This window comes from Anser brachyrhynchus (genome assembly GCF_964034855.1).
Source record: "Anser brachyrhynchus genome assembly, chromosome: 36".
Classification (NCBI taxonomy): domain Eukaryota; kingdom Metazoa; phylum Chordata; class Aves; order Anseriformes; family Anatidae; genus Anser; species Anser brachyrhynchus.
The window spans coordinates 14,442-34,077 of NC_137729.1; the positions used below are offsets into that span (position 1 = coordinate 14,442).

At 64.5% G+C, this 19,636-nt stretch overlaps 2 protein-coding genes across 2 annotated transcripts; both read left to right on the forward strand.

Moving 5' to 3' along the window:
• Nucleotides 1-758: 758 nt before the first annotated feature.
• On the forward strand, nt 759-6,999 carry DRAP1 (DR1 associated protein 1). Its single transcript, XM_080571702.1, has 7 exons — nt 759-931; nt 1,551-1,623; nt 2,805-2,898; nt 4,314-4,433; nt 5,801-5,891; nt 6,100-6,182; nt 6,614-6,999. Exons 1-7 carry the CDS (start codon nt 890-892, stop codon nt 6,750-6,752), a joined length of 642 nt encoding a protein of 213 aa, XP_080427828.1. The 5' UTR covers nt 759-889; the 3' UTR covers nt 6,753-6,999.
• A 212-nt stretch (nt 7,000-7,211) lies between these two features.
• On the forward strand, nt 7,212-19,529 carry LOC308184567 (uncharacterized protein). The gene is made up of 22 exons (XM_080571761.1): nt 7,212-8,546; nt 10,099-10,868; nt 11,220-11,323; nt 11,430-11,584; nt 11,992-12,160; nt 12,257-12,380; nt 12,471-12,586; nt 12,904-13,118; nt 13,402-13,510; nt 13,603-13,806; nt 14,336-14,410; nt 14,527-14,602; nt 15,688-16,140; nt 16,641-16,744; nt 16,842-16,996; nt 17,083-17,251; nt 17,507-17,630; nt 17,782-17,897; nt 18,197-18,411; nt 18,538-18,646; nt 18,735-18,938; nt 19,135-19,529. The coding sequence occupies exons 2-22, from the start codon at nt 10,170-10,172 to the stop codon at nt 19,241-19,243; spliced, it is 3,804 nt and encodes a 1,267-aa protein (XP_080427887.1). The 5' UTR covers nt 7,212-8,546; nt 10,099-10,169; the 3' UTR covers nt 19,244-19,529.
• Nucleotides 19,530-19,636: the final 107 nt, after the last annotated feature.

A 19,636-nucleotide genomic window follows, 5' to 3' on the forward strand; every position in this document is an offset into this window, starting at 1 on the left:
GAGCTACTGGAGGGACTTAGAGGGATATGGGAGCAACTGGGATGGGGGTTAAAGTGTTACTGGGAGGAACTGGGGGTGCTTAGAGGGCTACTTGGAGCAACTGGTAGGAGGTTAAAGGGCTACTGGGAGCTACTGGGGGGCCTTGACTGCTGGGAGTCACTGGGAGTAAGCGGGGGGGCTTGACAGGTTACTGGGAGCAACTGGGGGGGGCTTAAAGTGTTACTGGGAGGGACTGGAGCAGCTTCAAGGGCTACTGGGGGCAACTGGGGGGGGGCTAGAGGGCAACTGGGAGCTGCTGGGGGTAACTGGGAGCTGCTGGGCTGCTGGGGGTAACTGGGAGCTACTGGGCCTGACTGGGCTGGAACTGGGAGCTACTGGGAGGCCACTGGGGCTCACTGGGAGAGCCCCGGGGGGGGGCCGCCCCTCCCCCGCGCGAGCACGGCCCCTCCCCTCTCTAAAAAGTGCCTTAGGGCGGGGGGGGGACCCCAAAACCCCCCGACCCCCCCCCCCGCCCCTTTTTAACCCCTCCCCTCCCCGAAATAAACGGCCCAATGCCAGCGCCGGGCTCGCTTGATTGACAGCGGGGGGGCGGGCTCTGAGGGAGGGGGCGTGGTCTGAGTGATGGGCGTGCCGCCGCGAGGGGGCGTGGTCTAAGAGGAGGGGGCGTGGCTTGCTGGAGGGGTTCGTTGCTAGGGGGCGTGGCTTCGCCGCTGAGGGGAGAACGGCCTAACGCCCGGCGCCGGAAGGGGCGGGGCTAACGGCGGAAGGGGCGGGGCGCGCAGGCCGCAGCGGAGCGGGGCCCGGCGGTGGGAGCGGGAGCGGCCCAGCGGGGCCCAGCGGGGCCGGGGCCCGGCGGGGGGCGGGGCGGCGGCGGCGGCAAGCGGCGGCGATGCCGAGCAAGAAGAAGAAATACAACGCGCGCTTCCCGCCGGTCAGCGGGGCCGGGAACCGGGAACCGGGCCGGGAACGGGGCCTGGAAGGGGGGGAACCGGGGCTTTGAGGGGCGTCCCGGGGCCTTGAGGGGGGAACCGGGGTCCTGAAGGGGGAACCGGGGTCCTGAGGGGGGGGGAACCGGGGCTGGGAGGGGAGGACCGGGGCCCTGAGGTGGTCCCGGCGTCGCTGTGGTGGGCTCCGGGCCCGGAACCGGCTCCGGGAGGGGAAGCGGGGCCTGGAGGAAGCGGGGAGGGCGGTTGCCATGGCAACGGGTCTCCGTGGCAACCGGGCGTCACGGCAACGGGGTGCCATGGCAACGGGGGGGGGGAGCGGACAGGTGGGCCCCTAGCAACAGGCCTCGGGAGGGGCGTGGCTTCGGAGGAGGGGGTGTGGTCCGGTGGGCGGGGCCTGGCCGGAGGGGGCGGGGCGTGGTTTCCTCGGCGGCGGGTGGGGCGGGGGGCGTGGTTTTCCGGGAGGCGGGGCCTGGCCCACTGGGTGTGGGCTTCTTGCCTTGGGGAGGGGAGGGGCACTGTGTTTGGGGGGCGGGGCCTGGCTCGGGGGGGCGGGGCCTGGCTCGGGGGGCGGGGCCGTGCCTCAGTGTCCCCTGCGGTCCCCAGGCGCGGATCAAGAAGATCATGCAGACGGACGAGGAGATCGGGAAGGTGGCGGCCGCCGTCCCCGTCATCATCTGTATCCTCCACGGTCCCCTCGGGGTCCCCACGGTGACCCCACGGTGTCCCCTCCCCGTCCCCATGGTGTCCCCATTGAGTCCCCTCCCCATCCCCGTGGTGTCTCCACAGTGTCCCCTCCTTGTCCCCTCCTTGTCCCCACGGTGTCCCCTCCCCATCCCCGTGGTGTCCCCACGGTGTCCCCTCCTTGTCCCCTCCTTGTCCCCACGGTGTCCCCTCTCCATCCCCGTGGTGTCCCCACGGTGTCCCCTCCCTGTCCCCATGGTGTCCCCTCCCCATGCCCGTGGTGTCCCTATTGAGTCCCCTCCTCGTCCCCACGGTGTCCCCACTGAGTCTCCTCCCTGTCCCTGTGGTGTCCCCATTGAGTCCCCTCCCTGTCCCCGTGGTGTCCCCTCCCCATCCCTGTGGTGTCCCCACTGAGTCCCCTCCCCACACCCATGGTGTCCCCATTGAGCCCCCTCCATGTTCCTTCTTTGTCCCCAACGTGTCCCCATGATGTCCCCATTGTGTCCCCTCCACGTCCTCTCCGTGTCCCCGTTGCGTCCCCTCTGTGTCCCTTTCTCATCCCTGTTGTGTCCCCTTCCATGTCCCCATGGCGTCTCCTCCATGTCCCCCTTGTGTCCCCTCCGTGTCCCCACTGTGCCCCCATCATGTCCCCTCCCCGTCCCCGTGGTGTCCCCATTGAGTCCCCTCCCTGTCCCCACAGTGTCCCCTCCCGATCCCCGTGGTGTCCCCACGGTGTCCCCATTGAGTCCCCTCCCTGTCCCCACAGTGTCCCCTCCCGATCCCCGTGGTGTCCCCATGGTGTCCCCTCCTTGTCCCCTCCCTGTCCCCATGGTGTCCCCACTGAGTCCCGTCCGTGTCCCTGTTGTGTCCCCATTGTGTCCCCTCCCCGTCCCCATTGTGCCCCAATGGTGTCCCCTCCATGTCCCCACTGTGCCCCCATCGTGTGCCCTCCCTGTCCCCTCCCTGTCCCCCATGGTGCCACCCCCACCCCCGTCCCCTCTTTGCCCAGCAGTGTCCCGTCTCGGTCCCCTTCCCATCCCCATTCCCCCCCACCCATGGGACAGGCCACCCCCAGGCCACCGGGACCCCCCCGGGGGTGCGGGTGGGAGGTGGCCCTGTCCCCCCGTGTCCCCCGTGTCCCCCCATGTCCCCTTTTTGGGGTCCTTAGCGGGGCAGCGCGGGCGCTGGAGCTCTTCCTGGAGTCGCTGCTGCGCAAGGCGTGCCACGTCACCCAGTCCCGCAATGCCAAGACCATGACCACCTCGCACCTGTGAGTGTCCCCAAGGTCCCCGGGCTGTCCCCAAGGGCCCCTGGGGTTCCATGGGTGTCCCCTGGATGTCCCCGGGGTCCCCTGGGTGTCCCTGGGTGTCCCCGAGGTCCCCTGGGTGTTGTTGAGGTCTCTCTGTGGCCCTCGGGGGGCCAGGGAGGTGTCCCCGAGGTCCCCTGGGTATTGGGGACATGTCCCCGAGGTCCCTTGGGTGTCCCTGGGGTCCCCTGGGTGTCCCCGAGGTCCCCTGGGTGCTTGGGACATGTCCCCGAGGTCCCCTTGGGGTCCCTGAGGTCCCCTGGGTGATGGGGACATGTCCCCAAGGTCCCCTGGGTGTCCCTGGGGTCCCCTGGGTGTCCCCAAGGTCCCCTGGGTGTCCCTGGGGTCCCCTGGGTGCTGTTGAGGTCTCTCTGTGGTCCTCAGGGGGCCGGGGAGGTGTCACCGAGGTCCCCTGGGTGCTGGGGACATGTTCTCAAGGTCCCTTGGGTGCTGTTGAGGTGTCCCCAGGGTGCTGGGGAGATGTCCCCAAGGTCCCCAGGGTGCCATTGAGGTGTCCCCAGGGTGCCAAGGATGCGTCCCCAAGGTCCCCTGGGTGCCCTTGAGGTGTCCCCAACGTCCCCAGGGTGCCCTTGAGGTGTCCCCAGGGTGCCGAGGTCGTGTCCCCAAGGTCCCCAGGGTGCCGAGGACATGTCCCCAAGGTCCCCTGGGTGCCGTTGAGGTGTCCCCAAGGTCCCCTGGGTGTCATTGAGGTGTCCCCAGTGTCCCCTGGGTGCCATTGAGGTGTCCCCAGGGTGCTCTTGAGGTGTCCCCAAGGTCCCCAGGGTGCCGAGGACATGTCCCCAAGGTCCCCTGGGTGCCGTTGAGGTGTCCCCAAGGTCCCCTGGGTGCCGTTGAGGTGTTCCCAAGGTCCCCAGCGTGCTGAGAACGTGTCCCCAAGGTCTCCTGGGTGCTAAGGAGGTGTCCCCAGGGTCCCCAGGGTGCTGGGGCGATGTCCCTAAGGTCCCCAGGGTGCCATTGAGGTGTCCCCAGGGTGCTGTTGAGGTGTCCCCAAGGTCCCCTGGGTGCCGAGAACGTGTCCCCAATGTCCCCAGGGTGCTGTTGAGGTGTCCCCAAGGTCCTCTGGGTGCCGAGAACGTGTCCCCAACATCCCCAGGGTGCCATTGAGGTGTCCTCAGGGTGCCATTGAGGTGTCCCCAAGGTCCCCTGGGTGCCGGTGCTGCTGACACCCAGCGCTCCCGTCCCCTTCCCCCCCTGCCCCGTGCCTCAGTTTCCCCACTCCCCCCCCCAGCCCCTGCGGGTCAGGGGGGGCGGGAGGCGGGGCTTGTTGCCGGGGGGGTGTGGCCTGGGGCGGGGGGCGGGGCTTGTGCGCGCCCCCCCCCCCCGTTTGGGGGCGTGTCCTGCTGAGGCCCCGCCCCCAGGAAGCAGTGCATCGAGCTGGAGCAGCAGTTCGACTTCCTCAAGGACCTGGTGGCCGCCGTGCCCGACATGCAGGGCGAGGGCGACGAGCCCCACGGCGAGGGCGAGCGGGCGCCCCGCAGGTACGGGGGGGTCCCCCAGATCCCCGGGGGGGTCCCCCAAATCCCTTGGGGGGGGGTCCCTAAATCCTTGGGGGGGTCCCTAAATCCCTGGGGGTCCCCTAAATCCTTTGGGGTGCCCCCTAAATTCTTGGGGGGGGCGTCCCTAAGTCCTTGGGGGTGTCCCCTAAATCCTGGAGGGTCCCCCAAATCCTGGTGGGGGTCCCCCAAATCCCTGGGGGGGTCCCCCAAATCCCTGGGGGTCCCCTAAATCCTTTGGGGTGCCCCCTAAATCCTAGGGGGGGGTTCCTAAATCCCTGGGGGGGTCCCCTAAATCCCTGGGGGTCCCCTAAATCCTTGGGGGCGTTCCTAAGTCCTGGGAAAAGTCCGTAAATCCTTTGGGGTGACCCCTAAATCCTACGGAGGGGGGCTCCCTAAATCCCGGGGGGGTCTCCTAAATCCTTTGGGGTGCCCCCTAAATCCTTGGGGGGGTTCCTAAGTCGTGGGAAGGGTCCCTAAATTCTTGGATGGGGGGTCCTTAAATCCTTGGGGGTGCCCCGTAAGTCCTGGGGGGGGTTCCCTAAATCCTTGGGGGGTCCCTAAATCCCTGCGGGTCCCCTAAATCCTTTGGGGTGCTTCCTAAGTTCTTGGGGGGGAGTTCCTAAGTCCTTGGGGGGCCCTAAATTCTTGTGGGGGGGTGTCCCGTAAATCCTTGAGGGTCCCCTAAATCCTTTGGGGTGCCCCCTAAGTCCTTCAGGGGAGGTCCCTAAGTCTTCGGGGGGGCCCTAAATTCTTGGGGGGGGGGTGTCCCCGTAAATCCTGGAGGGTCCCCTAAATCCTTTGGGGTGCCCCCTAAATCCTTGGGGGGGGGGGTCCCTAAGTCCTTCGGGGGGTCCCCCAAATCCCTGGGGGTGTCCCTAAATCCCTGGGGGTCCCTTAAATCCTTGGGGAGGTCCCTAAATCCTTTGAGGTGCCCCCTAAATTCTTGGGGGGGGGCCTAAGTCCTTGGGGGGGCCCTAAATTCTTGTGGGGGGTGGTCCCCTAAATCCTGGGTGCTGGGGTCCCTTGGGGTCTGGGAGTTCCAGTGGGGGGGGGGGCGCATCACTGGCGGGTTGTGGGGTCTCAGCCCTAAATTTGGGGGTCCTGGATTTGGGGGGGGGGGGGCTGTGGAGAGGGTCCTTGGGCACTGGGGGGGCTTGTGGGGGATTTGGGGGGGGGGGGGCTGGGGGCTCCTTAACTCAGACAGTGGGGTCTGGGGGGATTTGGGGGGTCTCAGGGGGATTCTGGGGGGGGGGCCCGGGGGGATTTTAGGGTAGGGGGGCTGCCTGGACGTCGGTGACCCTAACGGGGGTGTTGGTGACCCCCCCCGCCCTTCCCCCCCCCCCCCGCAGAGGCCGGCGCCCGGGTACGGGGCGGAAGAACGGGGGTCCCGGAGCCAAGGGCAAAGACCCCAAACAGTCGGGGACGGACTCGGAGCAGGAGGTGGGGACATGGCGGGGGGGGACACCCCCGGGGGGGGTGCTGGGACCCCTGGGGGGGGCGCTGGGACCCATTTGAGGGGCGCTGGGACCCCAGGAGGGTTATAGGGGAGGGGGACCTGGGTTTTTGGGTTCGGAGGGGGGGGGGCAGGGACGCATCCCCTTGCTGTGACCCTTGTGTCCCCGTCCCCCCCCCCCCCCAAAAAAAAAAGGAGGACTCGGAGGACAGTGACAGCGACGCAGAGGAGGAGACCCCGCAGCCCCCCCCCGCACGGCCCCCCCTCAATTTCGCCAGGTACCAAGGGGGGGGATGACATTTGGGGTATCTGGGGGGGGGGGGGGGACGACACCTGGGTCCCTTTGGGGGGTCACCAGGACGCTGGGGACCTTTTTAGGGTGGGGGGCACGGGGGTTTCTTTTTGGGTGGTGGGGGGGGGTGGCGGGGGGCACCTGGATTTTGGGGTGCTTTTTAGGGTGGGGGGTGATGGCAGGGTCCCTTTGGGGTGGGGGGGGGGCAGGGACATTGGGAACCCCAAATTATTTTGGGGTGGGGGGCACACAATGGGATTGGGATTTTTTGGGGGGGGTGACACTGGGATGCTGGACTCCCTTTTGGGGTCGGGGGGGGGGATGCAGGGCTCTTTTAGGGCTGGGGGGGGACACGCGGGGACACTGAGGTCCCTTTTTGGGGCCGCCAGCCCCCCCCCTGACACCCCCTTCCCGCAGCCCCGGGGTGCCCTTCGCACCGCTGGGCCCCCCCCCGGTCCCAGGGCTCCCGGGGGGGCTTCCAGGGGGGCTCCCGCCGGCTCCAGGCCCCCCCCGCGCCCCGGAGGAGGAGGAGGAGGATGAAGATTACGACTCTTAGCGTCCCCCCCCCCCGGATTTGGGGCCGTTTTGGGGCCGGGGGGGGAATCGCACCAGTTTGGCTTGGGGGCGTGTACTGGGAGCACTGGGAGCCCCCCCCCCAAAAGTGCATGGGGGGGGGGGGCTGCGCCGTCCCCGTGACCCTTTTTCTGGGGGGGGGGGGAGGGGTTGGTTTTGGGGGCCGTTGGCGACTTTTAACGATTCTGGGGGGTTTTTGTATCGGCTCAATAAATGTTCCCGTTTCCATAGGGGCAGCGCGGAGGCGGCGTCTTTACGTCCCTCGGGGGGGTCCCCCCCCAACCCCCCCGGGGTCCCCTCGGTGTCCCCATGCCTCCCCCCACCCCCCCCCACCCCACCCCCCCCCGTCACCTGGGGGTCCCCAGGCCCCCCCCCCCCCCCCCCCCGGGTGCTGCCGTGCGGGGCCGCGGCCACCAGAGAGCAGCAGAGACCCCCCCGAGAGCCCTATAGGGGGCTACAGAAATTCTATAAGGGACCCGGGGAGCCTATGGGGGGGGCAGGAGGGGCTTTAAAGGGCAATGGGGGTCTCTAGGGGCCCTATAGGAGCCCGTAGGGTCTCTACGAGGCCCTATAGGAGCCCATAGGGGTTCTACGGGGCCCTAGAGGAGCCCATAGGGGGTCTATGAGGGCCTATAGGAACCCACAGATGATCTGTGAAGGCCTATAGGAGCCCATAGGGGATCTACAAGGCTCTATAGAAGCCCATAGGGGATCTGCGAGGGCCTATAAGAGCCCATAGGGGATCTACGAGCCCCTATAGCAGGCCTTAGGGGATCTACGAGGCCCTATAGGAGCCCATAGGGGCTCTGCGAGGCCCTATAGGAACCCACAGAGGATATATGGGGGCCTATAGGAGCCCATAAGATGGTCTGCTGAGGTCTATAAGGCTCTATAGGAGCCATAGTGGGTCTATGGGCATTTACAATGGGCTATAGGGGTCTGTATATGGTCACAGGGGGTTGTAGAGGATTTACAGTGAAGCTGCAGGTATCTATAGGGGTCTATAAGAGCTTATAGACTGTAAAGGTCTACAGGAGCTGGTAGAGGGTCTGTAGGGGTGTGTACGACATATAGCCATGTGTAAGGGCGTATGGGAGCCCATAAAGGGGTCTGTAGGGGTCTATAAGGGTCTATAGGAGCCCTTATGGGGTCTATAGAGAGTTCAGACAGACTCGTAGCGGGGTTTGAGGGGGCTGCAGTGGCCCGTAAAGGATCCATAGGGAGCTGTAGGGGCCCACAGGGGGTCGGGGTCGGGGGGGGGGCTGCAATGGCTCCATGTGGCGTTATCGGTGTTCTGTAGGGTCCCGTAGAAAACTTCAGAGGGGTGACGGGGGTCCTTCGGGGGAGCTGTACGGAGCTATAGGGGCTGCTGGGGAATCCATAGGGGCCCACAGGGCACGGGGGGGGAGGGGGTGGGGGGCGCATAAAGGAGGCTGTCAGGTGCCTCCGGGGGCCCATGGGGCATTTGGGAGCAGCTTTTGGGGACCTATAGGGGCGTGGGGCCCCCGGGAGGGTCTGTGGGGCGCAGCAGGTGTCTCTGGGGACGTATAGGGGCTGCGGGGATCTATAGGGTGCCTATAGGCCCCTCCGGGCACATATGGGGCCGGCGGGCGGACGGACCCTGGCGGCCCCCCGGCGCCTGCGGCGCTGGAATCTGCCCCCGCCCCCGGCCTAATCCCGGTGACACTTTAACCAAAAGAGCCGCTTTTCGCCTTATATAACGGGGCCGGCAGCCGGGGGGACCCCGGGGACGGGGACGTCACCCCGCAGAGCCCAGGTACGGCCGGCGGGGGGACGTGGGACAGGTTGGGGACATCTGGGAGGGGTTGGGGACAGGTTGGGGACATCAGGGAGGGGTTGGGGACATTGGGGAGGGGATGGGGACAGGTTGGGGACATTGGGGAGGGGGCATGGGACAGGTTGGGGACATCAAGGAGGGGTTGGGGACAGGTGGGGGACATCGGGGAGGGGTTGGGGACATTGGGGAGGGGATGGGGACAGGTTGGGGACGTTGGGGAGGGGGCATGGTACAGGTTGGGGACATTGCAAGGGGATGGGGACAGGTTGGGGACATCGGGGAGGGGTTGGGGACAGGTTGGGGGCATTGGGGAGGGGTTGGGTACATAGGGAAGGGGGCATGGGACAGGTTGGGGACATCAAGGAGGGGTTGGGCACAGGTGGGGGACATCGGGGAGGGGGCATGGGACAGGTTGGGGACATCAAGGAGGGGTTGGGGACAGGTGGGGGACATCAGGGAAGGAATGGGGACAGGTTGGAGACATCAGGGAGGGGACATGGGACAGGTTGGGGACATTTAAGGGGATGGGGACAGGTTGGGGACATCAGAGGGAATGGGGACGGGTTGGGGACATCCAAGAGGGGGCATGGGACAGGTTGGGGACATCAAGGAGGGGTTGGGGACATCGGAACTGGGACGCGGAGGCCCTGTGGGTGTTGAGGAGGGGATGGGGGCCAGGGGACACTGGGGACATCAGAGGGGACACGGGGGTGGCTTTGGGACATTGAGGGGGGTGGGGACGTTGGGAGGGGACACGGGGTGCCACAGGACCAGGGGACACAGGGCCAGGACCCACTGGGGACATCGGGGAGGGGACAGGGACCCTTCACCTTGGGGACACGGCAGGCACAGCTGGCCGGATGTCCCCGTCCCCAGGGAGCCGGAGCGGGGACAGGGACAGCGGGGAGGGGACACGGGACCAGGGCACGCTTGGGGACATCAGGGAGAGGAGGGGGACAGCGGGAGGGCTGGGGGGCGGGTGACGCAAGTGGTGACACCGTCCCTGTCCCCAGCTGTGTCACTGGTGGTCACCATGTCCCCCTGCCGTGGCCCTGCAGTCCTCGTCCTCGTGTCTGCCCCGTGTCCCCTCCCCATGCCAACACAGTCCCTGTCCCCATGTTTGCCCCGTGTCCCACCCGTGTCCCCATCCCCATGCTTTTGTCCCCAACCATGCGTCCTCAGTCCCCATCCCAGTGTCCCCATGTCTGCTGGTGTCCCCATGTCCCCATGGGTGCTGGTGTCCCCGTGGGTGCTGGTGTCCCCATGTCCTCAGGTGACCCCATGAGTGATGTCGTTCCTCATGGGTGCCACTGTCCCCGTGGGTGCCACTGTCCCCATGGGTGCTGGTGTCCCCATGTCCACTGGTGTCCCCATACGTGATGTTCCCCATGTCCCCGTGGGTGCTGGTGTCCCCATGTCCCCGTGGGTTCTGGTGTCCCCATGGGTCCCCATTGGTGCTGGTGTCTCCGTGGGTGTTGGTGTCCCCATGTCCACCAGTGTCCCCGTGACTGACGCCGTTCCCCGTGTCCAGCAGTGTCCCTGTGTCCGGCGGTGTCCCCGTGGGTGCCGGTGTCCCCGTGTGCCCCCGCCCCCCCCCCCACGATGCCGTTCGGGGCGGTGCTGGCGCAAGTCGGGGGGCTGGGACGCTTCCAGGTGCTGCAGACGGTGCTGCTGTCGGTGCCCATCCTGCTCATGGCCAGCCACAACCTCCTGCAGAACTTCACCGCCGCCGTCCCCCCGCACCGCTGCCGCATCCCCAGCGCCACCCCCGCTGCCACCCGCAGTCCCGGTGCCACCCCCAGCCTCCCCAGTGCCACACCGGGGCCGCCCGGTGCCACCATCAGGTCTCCTGGTGGCACCTTGAGGTCTTCCAATGGCACCTTGAGGTCCTCCAACGCCATCCCAAGGTCCCCTGATGGCACCTCAAGGTCCTCCAATGGCACTTGGAGGTCCTCCAACACCATCCTGAGGTCCCCAGATGGTACCATGGGGTCCCCCGATGGCACCCACGTCCCCAGTGCCACCCACGTCACATTTGATGGCACTCCGGAGTCCCCCGATGGCACCCGTGTTCCTCCTGAGGCCACCCTTGGGTCTTCCAATGACACCCTGGAGCCTTCTGAGGCCACCCTGGGGTGGTCTAACGGCACCCTGGGCCCCTCTGAAGCCACCCTGGGCTCCTGCTGGCGCTACGTGGCCTCGGCCACACCCAACGGCAGCAGCGGCCCCCGGCCCACTGAGCCCTGCCACGACGGCTGGGACTACGACCTCAGCATCTACGTGGCCACCATCGTCAATGAGGTGGGGACGGGGACAAGGGGACGGGGGGAGAATGGAGGGTGGGAGGATGTGGCCTCCATCATCTCCAAGGTGGGGATGGGGGCACGGGGGTGGAGATGAAGGAAGGGAGAGGGAGAACCCTATGGGGATGGAGGACGAACCCTATGGGGATGGAGGAGGAACCTTGCGGGGATGGAGGAGGAAACCCTATGGAGATGGAGGGGACAACCCTATAGGGATGATGAGGGTTGGAGATGACGGATGGACAGGTGGATGGATGGATGGATGGAAGGACGAATGGGAGGAATGGGGGGAGGACATTTGGGGGGTGGGAAGGGCCAGACCAGCCTCACCCCACCCCTGTCCCTGCAGTGGGACCTGGTCTGCAGCTACCGGCAGCTCCGGCAGATGGCCCAATCCATCTACATGGCTGGGGTCCTGGTGGGAGCCCTGGTCCTGGGGGGCCTCTCAGACAAGTAAGGGCAGCAGTCAACCCCTCCCCGTGCCTCAGTTTCTCCCCTGGACGTCGGGCAGACCACTGCCTGGTGGACCCCGGTGGCGCCCAGTGCCTCCCTGTTGCAGGTTCGGGCGCAAGGCCATGCTGATGTGGTCCTACCTGCAGCTGGGGGTGATGGGGACGTGCACGGCCTTCGCCCCCAACTACGCGTCCTACTGCGTCTTCCGCTTCGCCGGAGGCATGGCCCTCTCCGGCTTCGGCCTCAGCATCGCCTGCCTGGGTGAGGGGATGGGGACAGAGAGAGCTGTGGTGGGGACGTCCCGATGGCCATGGAAGGGGACAACTCAATGGCCATGGATGGGGATGTCCAGATGGCCATGGATGGGGACAACTCAATGGGGGACAACTCATAGTGGGGACATCCCAATGGCCATGGATTGGGACATCAACATGGCCATGCTGGGGACATCCCAATGGCCAAGGAGGGGGACATCCTGCTCTCTATAGATGGAGATGTTCCTCTAGCTGCTGATGGGGCCATCCCAGTGGTCACTGGTGGGGACATCATGAAGGCCACACGGGACCGTGTGATGGAGACACATCTGGACATGAGGGGGTGGCCACATGCACAAGGAGGCTCACAGAGAGGGGACACCAAGTCAGCATTGTCCCCATGGTCCTTTGCAGTGGTGGAGTGGATCCCCACGCCCTACCGTGCCATCACTGTGGCCATCACCGGCTTTGCCTACACCCTGGGCCAGATCCTGCTGGCCGGCCTGGCTTACGCTGTCCCCCACTGGCGCTGGCTCCAGCTCACCGTCTCCGTGCCCTTCTTTGTCTTCCTCCTCTACTCCTGGTAGGACACCTGGGTCCCACCAGGGAGGCCCTGGGGACATGTGGAGCTCTCCTCGCCCCTCTTTGTGCCTCAGTTTCCCCCCCTTGCTGGCCACAGGTGGCTGGCTGAGTCTGCTCGTTGGCTGGTGCTCTCGGGGAAGGCCGAGAGGGCCGTGAAGGTCCTGCAGCGGGTGGCCAGGCTCAATAAGAAGAAGGAGGAAGGGGAGAAGATCACGGTGGAGGTATTGTGGCCCCACCGGGGGGAGCTCTGAGCCAGAGTGGTCTTGGTTTTCCTGTCCCCCGCCCACCTTTCCCGGTTTCCCCCTTCCCAGAACCTGAGGTCCAACATGAAGGAGGAGTTGGCCGGTCTGAAGTCCTCCTACACCGTCTCCGACCTGGTTCGGACCCCGGTCATCCGCCACATCTTCTTCTGCCTCTCCATTGTCTGGTGGGGCCGGGCTGGGTTGGGGAAGTGTGGTGGGGATAAGGTGGAGTAGAGATGGATGGATGGTAGGTTGGGTGGATGGTTGGTTGGGTGGATGGATGGTTGGTTGGTTGGATGGATGGTTGGATGGTTGGATGATGGTTGGATGGTTGGATGATGGTTGGATGGACAGCCAAGCCATGAAGCCATCCAGCCAGCCATAGCACAGCCCTATTCTCCATCTGACTCCCCTGTCCCACACGGCAGTGACATCCCAGGCTGGTGGGAACGTCACCCCACCTACAGACCTCTGACAGGCCTGTCTCCCTGCTCCTCTCCAGGTTCTCCATCAGTTTCTCGTACTACGGGCTGGCCATGGATCTGCAGAACTTCGGCGTCAGCATTTACCTCATCCAGGTGATTTTCGGTGCCGTCGACTTCCCAGCCAAAGTGGTGGTGACCGTTTCCCTCAGCTACATCGGCCGGCGGGTGTCCCTCATGGTGGCCCTCTTCTTCGCAGGGCTGGTCATCATTGCCAACATCTTTGTCCCCACAGGTGGGTGGCCCAGGGTGATGGCGGGGCGGGTGGAGTCCACCCCTCCGGCCCTTCTCCAGATATTTAATTGGGTGCCCCCCACCTTGCCAACCACCCGCCCACCCATGGCACGCGATCCCGGGTGCCTCCATCGGCCACCCAAACTGCACCCGGTGGCCCAGAAGGCTCTTGAATAGCTCCGAGGATGGCGAGATGCCATCCTGTGTCCCGCCCCACCACCGCCCCATGGCTGGGGGGCTCCCAGCCCAGCGCGGAGCCCACCCCGTGCCCCTCTCTGCCCCAGAGCTGCAGACGGTGCGCACGGCGCTGGCCGTCATTGGCAAGGGCTGCCTCTCCGCCTCCTTCAACTGCGTCTTCCTCTACACCACCGAGCTTTACCCCACTCCCATCAGGTAAAAAAAAACAACTCTTCCCATCACCCCATGGGGCTCATTGACACCCCTAGGGGGTCCCTGCCCCACGCTGACCCCCACGGTGCCCGCAGGCAGACCGGGTTGGGCTTCGGCAGCACCATGGCCCGGGTGGGCGGCATCGTGGCACCGCTGGTGAAGATGATGGATGAGTACTACCCCTTCCTCCCCCCTGCCGTCTATGGGGTGGCCCCCGTGGTGGCGGCCGTGGCGGCTGGCTTCCTGCCGGAGACCCTCAATGCGCCGCTGCCCGACACCATCGAGGAGGTGGAGAGCAGGTGGGAGGGATGGACAGACGGGCCGGGAGGAGGACGGATGGATGGACAGATGGATGGGTGGGCTGGCAGGGGGATGGGGTGGTAGGAGAATGGGTGGGGTTGAGGGTGGGTGGGTTGGAGGAGGTTGGCTGGGTAGGTTGGAGGCCGAGTGGATTGGAGGAGGCCGAGCAGGTCAACTGGAGGATGTGTGAAGAGGGTGGACAGGTGGATTGGAGGAGGACAGATGGATGGACTGGAGGACGTGTGCATTGGAGGAAGACAGGCAGGGGGATCGGAGGGTTTGGGGATGGACAGGTATGGGAGAGGACAGGAAGGTATGTTGGAGGACAGGTGGGTTGGAGGACAGCCAGAGTGGAGGAGGACGGGGTGGAGGGACAGACGGATGAATTGGGGGATGGACAACTGGGTGGGAATGGTGGCAGAAGAACGAGTGACGTGATTGGCTGAATGGCTGGACAGACAGGTGGACAAGGTCCTGCCATGCCCCATGGACCCTCCTCCTGCTGACCTCTCATCTGCCTCCCTCCAGGGCCAAGCAAAAGAAGACAGCCAACCTCAAAGAGAAGATCCCCCTGCAGCCCCAGGACAAGGCCCCACCGAAGGAGCCCTGAAGGACCCGGATAGGGGCGGCGCTCCTGGCGGGTTCCTGCAGCCCTGGTTTGGGGACGGGCTTGAATTCACCGCGTGCCCCACGTCAGGTGGCTTCCCCGTGTGGGGCAGGGGAAGTCCTCGGAGGAATAAAGGAGCTCTGCCAGGGGACAGTGTCTTGGTGTTATCTGAGGCCACCTCCAATGAGGTGACACCCAATGACCGTGTCCAAGGTCACTGCCAGTAAGGTGATGCCCAAAAGCAGTGTCCCCGAGGTCACCTCCAGTAAGATGCCTTCCAGAAACCTGGTCCCTGAGGTCACCTCCAGTGGGATGACGCCCAAAGGACACAGTGTTGGGAGTCTCCATTGGGATGACACCCAAAGGATACCATGTTGGGGGTCACCTTCAATAAGAAGCCACCTAACCTTGTCCCCCAGGTCACCTCCAATATGATGAGACCCCAGACCAGTTTCTGAGGTTGCCTCCACTCGGATGAAACCCAACTGAGGTCTCCTCCAGGAAGATGATGCCCAAGAAGTGCCATGTTTGAGGTCACCTCCAACAAGATGACACCTGATGACATTGAACCCACCCAACTCTTGTCTCAGTGGAGGGGTCCCCCAAATCCCACGAGGAATGGGTCCCCCCCCCCCAGATCCTAGCCCATCCCCTTCCACCAACCCACGGGGCTTTTCCCACCATGCCCCTTCCCCGACTTCCTGCTGGGCCAACCTGGCCCTTGCTCCTGGTGCCGACGTGTCCCTTGGTCCTGATCCCATCAAAAATTAACCCCCAGCCTCCCCAGGCGGAGAAGGCACTGACCCAAGCAGGGCCGCCTCCGTCAGCACCTTTTGGTCCCCTTTTGACCACAAAAAAAGAATCGCTAAAATTTAACCTGACAGTGCTGGTGAAGGCCACACGTTGGCCAGGGCCAGAAGCCCCCTCTCCAGGATGCCCACCTCTTCGGGTACACCAGGTGAGGCAGGTTGGTCCCAGATTCACCCTGCCCCTCTCCAAAAGCTGCCTTTCTCCCCCAGAAAATCAATCCTGAGGGGAAGAAAAAAAAAAAAAAAGAAAAAAAAAAGAAAAGGAAAAGAGAATTATTTTCTGCCAGCCCCAGATTTCTGGATTTTCCCCACCCGCCTTTGCCTTATCCCTTTGGAAAACCACCAGAAAAAGGACGTCAAACGTTAACCAAAGCCACCGTTGGCTGGGTTATATAGGAGACCATCCTGGGTTCTTGTGGAGCGTGGACGCTGCAGGAGGGAGAGAAGAGTTTCTGGGGTGAAAGCTATCCCTTTTGGGGCTCTACCAGTGGGTGGGTGTGCATGGCTGGGGTGGCCATCGCAGGGCGCTCCCAGGGGCTTGCGGTGGCAGCATGGCTTTTGCCGACCTCCTGGAGCATGTGGGAGGCATGGGGCGCTTCCAGGTGGCCTCGGTCATCCTCCTGGCCGTGCCCATCCTCATGATGGCCAGCCACAATCTTCTGCAGAACTTCACGGCCGCCACCAGCGACCACCGCTGCCGGCTCCGCTGGGAGGCCAATGCCACCAGCCTCGACCCCCAGGACCTGCTGCGGGTCTCGGTCCCCCGTGGCGAGCGGTGCCGGCGCTTTGTGACGCCGCAGTGGTGGCTTCTGGAGGCCAACGGCTCAGCCCCCAATGACAGCTGGCTGGAGACGGAGCCCTGCCACGACGGCTGGACCTATGACCGCAGCGTCTTCACCAGCACCATCATCACGGAGGTAGGGTGGAGGCAGTGGTGGTGGGGGGATTTGGGGCTGGTGGCACGTTTCACCCGCTTGTGGGCATGGTTCCTACCTGGGGGGCACCGGTGAAGGGTCTGCTGCCATCATGATGTTGGCTTCTTCCAACTAGAGCACCGTCCTTGCTCAGCCCTTGGTGGAGGCACTCAATGCTGCAGAGACCTGGCGCAAGAAAGGGAGGGATAAGGGAGTTGGTTTTGACTCTCAAGAGAGGGTCAAAAAGGGGCTGGATGAACGCATGAAGGTGTCTTCCAACTATGGGGATTCTGGGAAGGGTGGCCATGTTTATTGGCACCTTCTTGGCATTTCTTTCCATTGACTGTTGTGTTCGATCCACCCTACCAGCTGCCGTGGCTATTGGCCATGGTGTTGGATTAACCCTACCAGCCACCGTGGCCAGTCCTGGGGGGCAGCAGAGAGGCGGGGGGGGGGTCCCCCCCCGATCCCTCTCCCACCCTCACATCCTTGCCCCTTGGCAGTGGGATCTGGTGTGCAGCTCCCGGGGCTTGAGGCAGTTGGCCCAATCACTCTACATGGCTGGCGTCTTGGTGGGCGGCATCGTCTTTGGGGGCCTGTCGGACAGGTGAGGGGGGGACACCTTGTCCCGGGGGGGGGGGGGTTAGGGGGTGGAGAGGTGGGGCAGCATCACGAGGGCCACCTCACCCCCTTCTCCTGGCCAGGTTTGGCCGCCGGTCGCTGCTCACCTGGTGCTACCTGCAGATGGGCATCATGGGGACGTGCTCCTCCTTCGCCCCCACTTTCACTGTCTACTGCCTCTTCCGCTTCCTCACGGGCATGGCCTTCTCCGGCATCGTCCTCAACAGCGTCTCGCTCTGTACGTGGTCACCCCCCCGCCCCAAGGCGTCCGTCCCCAGGGTGTCCTCCCAGCCTGCTCCAAGTCACACGCGCGTGTCTCGGCAGCCCTGGAGTGGATGCCCACTCGCACGCGGGCACTTGTGGGGACCTTCATGGGTTACTGCTACACCACCGGGCAGTTCCTGCTGGCCGGCATCGCTTACGCTGTCCCTGATTGGCGGTGGCTGCAGCTCACGGTGTCGCTGCCCTTCTTCGGCTTCTTCCTCTACTCATGGTGAGGAGGAGAGGGTGAAGGGATGGAGGTACAGCCGGAGGGATGGGTAGGAGGATGTAGGGTTGCGTTGATGGGTGGCACAGGGTTGAGTGGGTGGGTGCATGGATGAGTAGATGATTGGGTGGATGACTGGTTGGCTGGGTGAATGGTTGGTTGGGTGGATGGGTGAATGAAGGGGTGGCTCGCTGGTGGAAGGGTCAGAGGGACAGAGGGGTGATCCTTGTGGGATGCGCCTGCCCTCCCTCTCCTCCCCAGGTGGTTAACAGAGTCAGCTCGCTGGATGGTCATGGTGGGGAAGTCCCAGCAGGCCTTGAAGGAGCTCCAGAAAGTGGCCAGGATAAATGGGAAGAAAGAGGAAGGGGACAAGCTGGACATAGAAGTAAGAGGTTCTGACCAGGGCATCTCTGGTGTGTTTTGTAGGGTGGTGGGAGGTTGTCCACCCTGGTTTCCCCCTCTGCTCCTCCACCTTGCCCCCACAAGCAACCTCAGCTCCCCATCCCCACCCCAGAGGCCCTCTCTTCCCCTCCCAGGCCTTGAAGTCCTACATGCAGAAGGAGATGACCTCATCGAGGAGCCACCACACAGTGTTTGACCTGGTCCGGACGCCTGTTGTGCGCCGCATCTCTTGCTGCCTCTGCTTCGTGTGGTAAGACTGGAGGACGTGAGTGGATGGTTGTCCATCTGTCCTCCCATTTGTTGATCTATCTGCTCCCTTCAAACTCTATTCCCCATCCACACATCTTAGCTGGGTCCATATTGGAAAGGGAAACTGAGTCACGGCACAGGACTAAGTCAACAGAGGCCTCTTGGTGCTCACATGCTTCAGGAAGGGGCACAGATTCCCTGGCTGGATCCCATGGGCCAAGACATGGTGGGCAACCCCCGCAGCCCACCCCAAACCTCTTTGTTTGTGAGATTTGCCCACCTCACCTCTTCCCGGCCCAGGTTCTCCACCAGCTTTGCCTACTACGGGCTGGCCATGGACCTGCAAAACTTTGACTTCAACATCTACGTGATCCAGCTCATCTTTGGGGCCGTAGACTTCCCAGCCAAGCTGGTCTCCGTCATCACCATCACCTTCATAGGGCGACGCTTCACCCAGTCCCTCGCCCTCATCCTGGCTGGCTTGGCCATCTTGGCCAACATCTTGGTGCCACGAGGTGAGGGCTGGGGGCCAATTGGTGGGGGCAGGCGGGGTCTCCAGTCTCCAACACCACGCCTCCCCTACCCAACCCCACCTACTGACGTCTAAGCAAGTCCCAGGAGTCCCATCTTTGTCCCCACAGAGCTGCGGACGCTCCGGACCGCCATGGCTGTCTTCGGGAAGGGTTGCTTGGCCGCCTCCTTCAACTGCGTCTTCCTCTACACGGGTGAGCTCTACCCCACCGTGATTCGGTAAGGAGCGGGGTGCGGGTTGTAGGAGCTGCTGGGGTGGCCGTGACCACGTAGGGGTGGTCCCTCAGCACCTTTCTGCGTCCCGCAGGCAGACAGGCATGGGGTTGGCCAACACCATGGCCCGACTGGGCAGCATCACGGCGCCCTTGGTGAAGATGGTGGGTGAGGTCTTCCCCGTGCTGCCCTTCATCATCTATGGGGCAGCCCCCGTGCTGTCGGGACTGGTGGCCATCTTCCTGCCAGAGACGCGGGACATGGCCCTGCCCGAGACCGTGGAGGAGGTGGAGGACAGGTGGGATGGGAGGGATGGAGGCTGGGGAGGGACACGTGGGTGGGAGGGAGGACCGGTGGGCGGGACGATGGGAGGAGGACGGGGTGGGGTGGAGGGTGGGAAAAAAGGGGTGGTTGGACGTGATGGGCGGGGGGACAGTAGCGTGAAAACCCACCCGGCCTCCCCCCTCCTCACCTCGTCCTCCTTGGCTCCCCAGGACCCGGACCCGGACCCGGACCCGGACCAGGGCAGACGAAGCCCAGCAGCTCCCCCTCCAACCCACCCAGCCTGACCCTACACTTGGGGGCACCACAGAGCCCTGCTAACACCTCCCCTACCCACCCCAGGCCCCCCCCCAATCCCCCCAAATCCCCCAACCCTTGCCACAACCCCCCAGAGGAAGGAGCTGGTGGGGTGCATCCCCCAGAAGAGCAATGGGACAGCAGTGGCCACAGCCAAGGAGGGGACGCGGGCATCAGGGTGCCCCTTTCTCCATGTTGGGGGGGACCATGTCTCCCCCTCCTCCTCCTCCTCTTCATGGTTTTTTTTGTTGCTTTTTTTTTTTTTCTTCTGTGCCACAGTGAAAACAAATAAAAGCAAAATCATGCAAAACGCGGGCGGAACAGGTCAGCCGGTGGGAGGCTTGGGACGGAGGGGGGGGTTGTTTTCCCACGGCCGCGGGGGTCCTGCCTGGCCTGGCCGTCCCGCCCCGAAGGCAA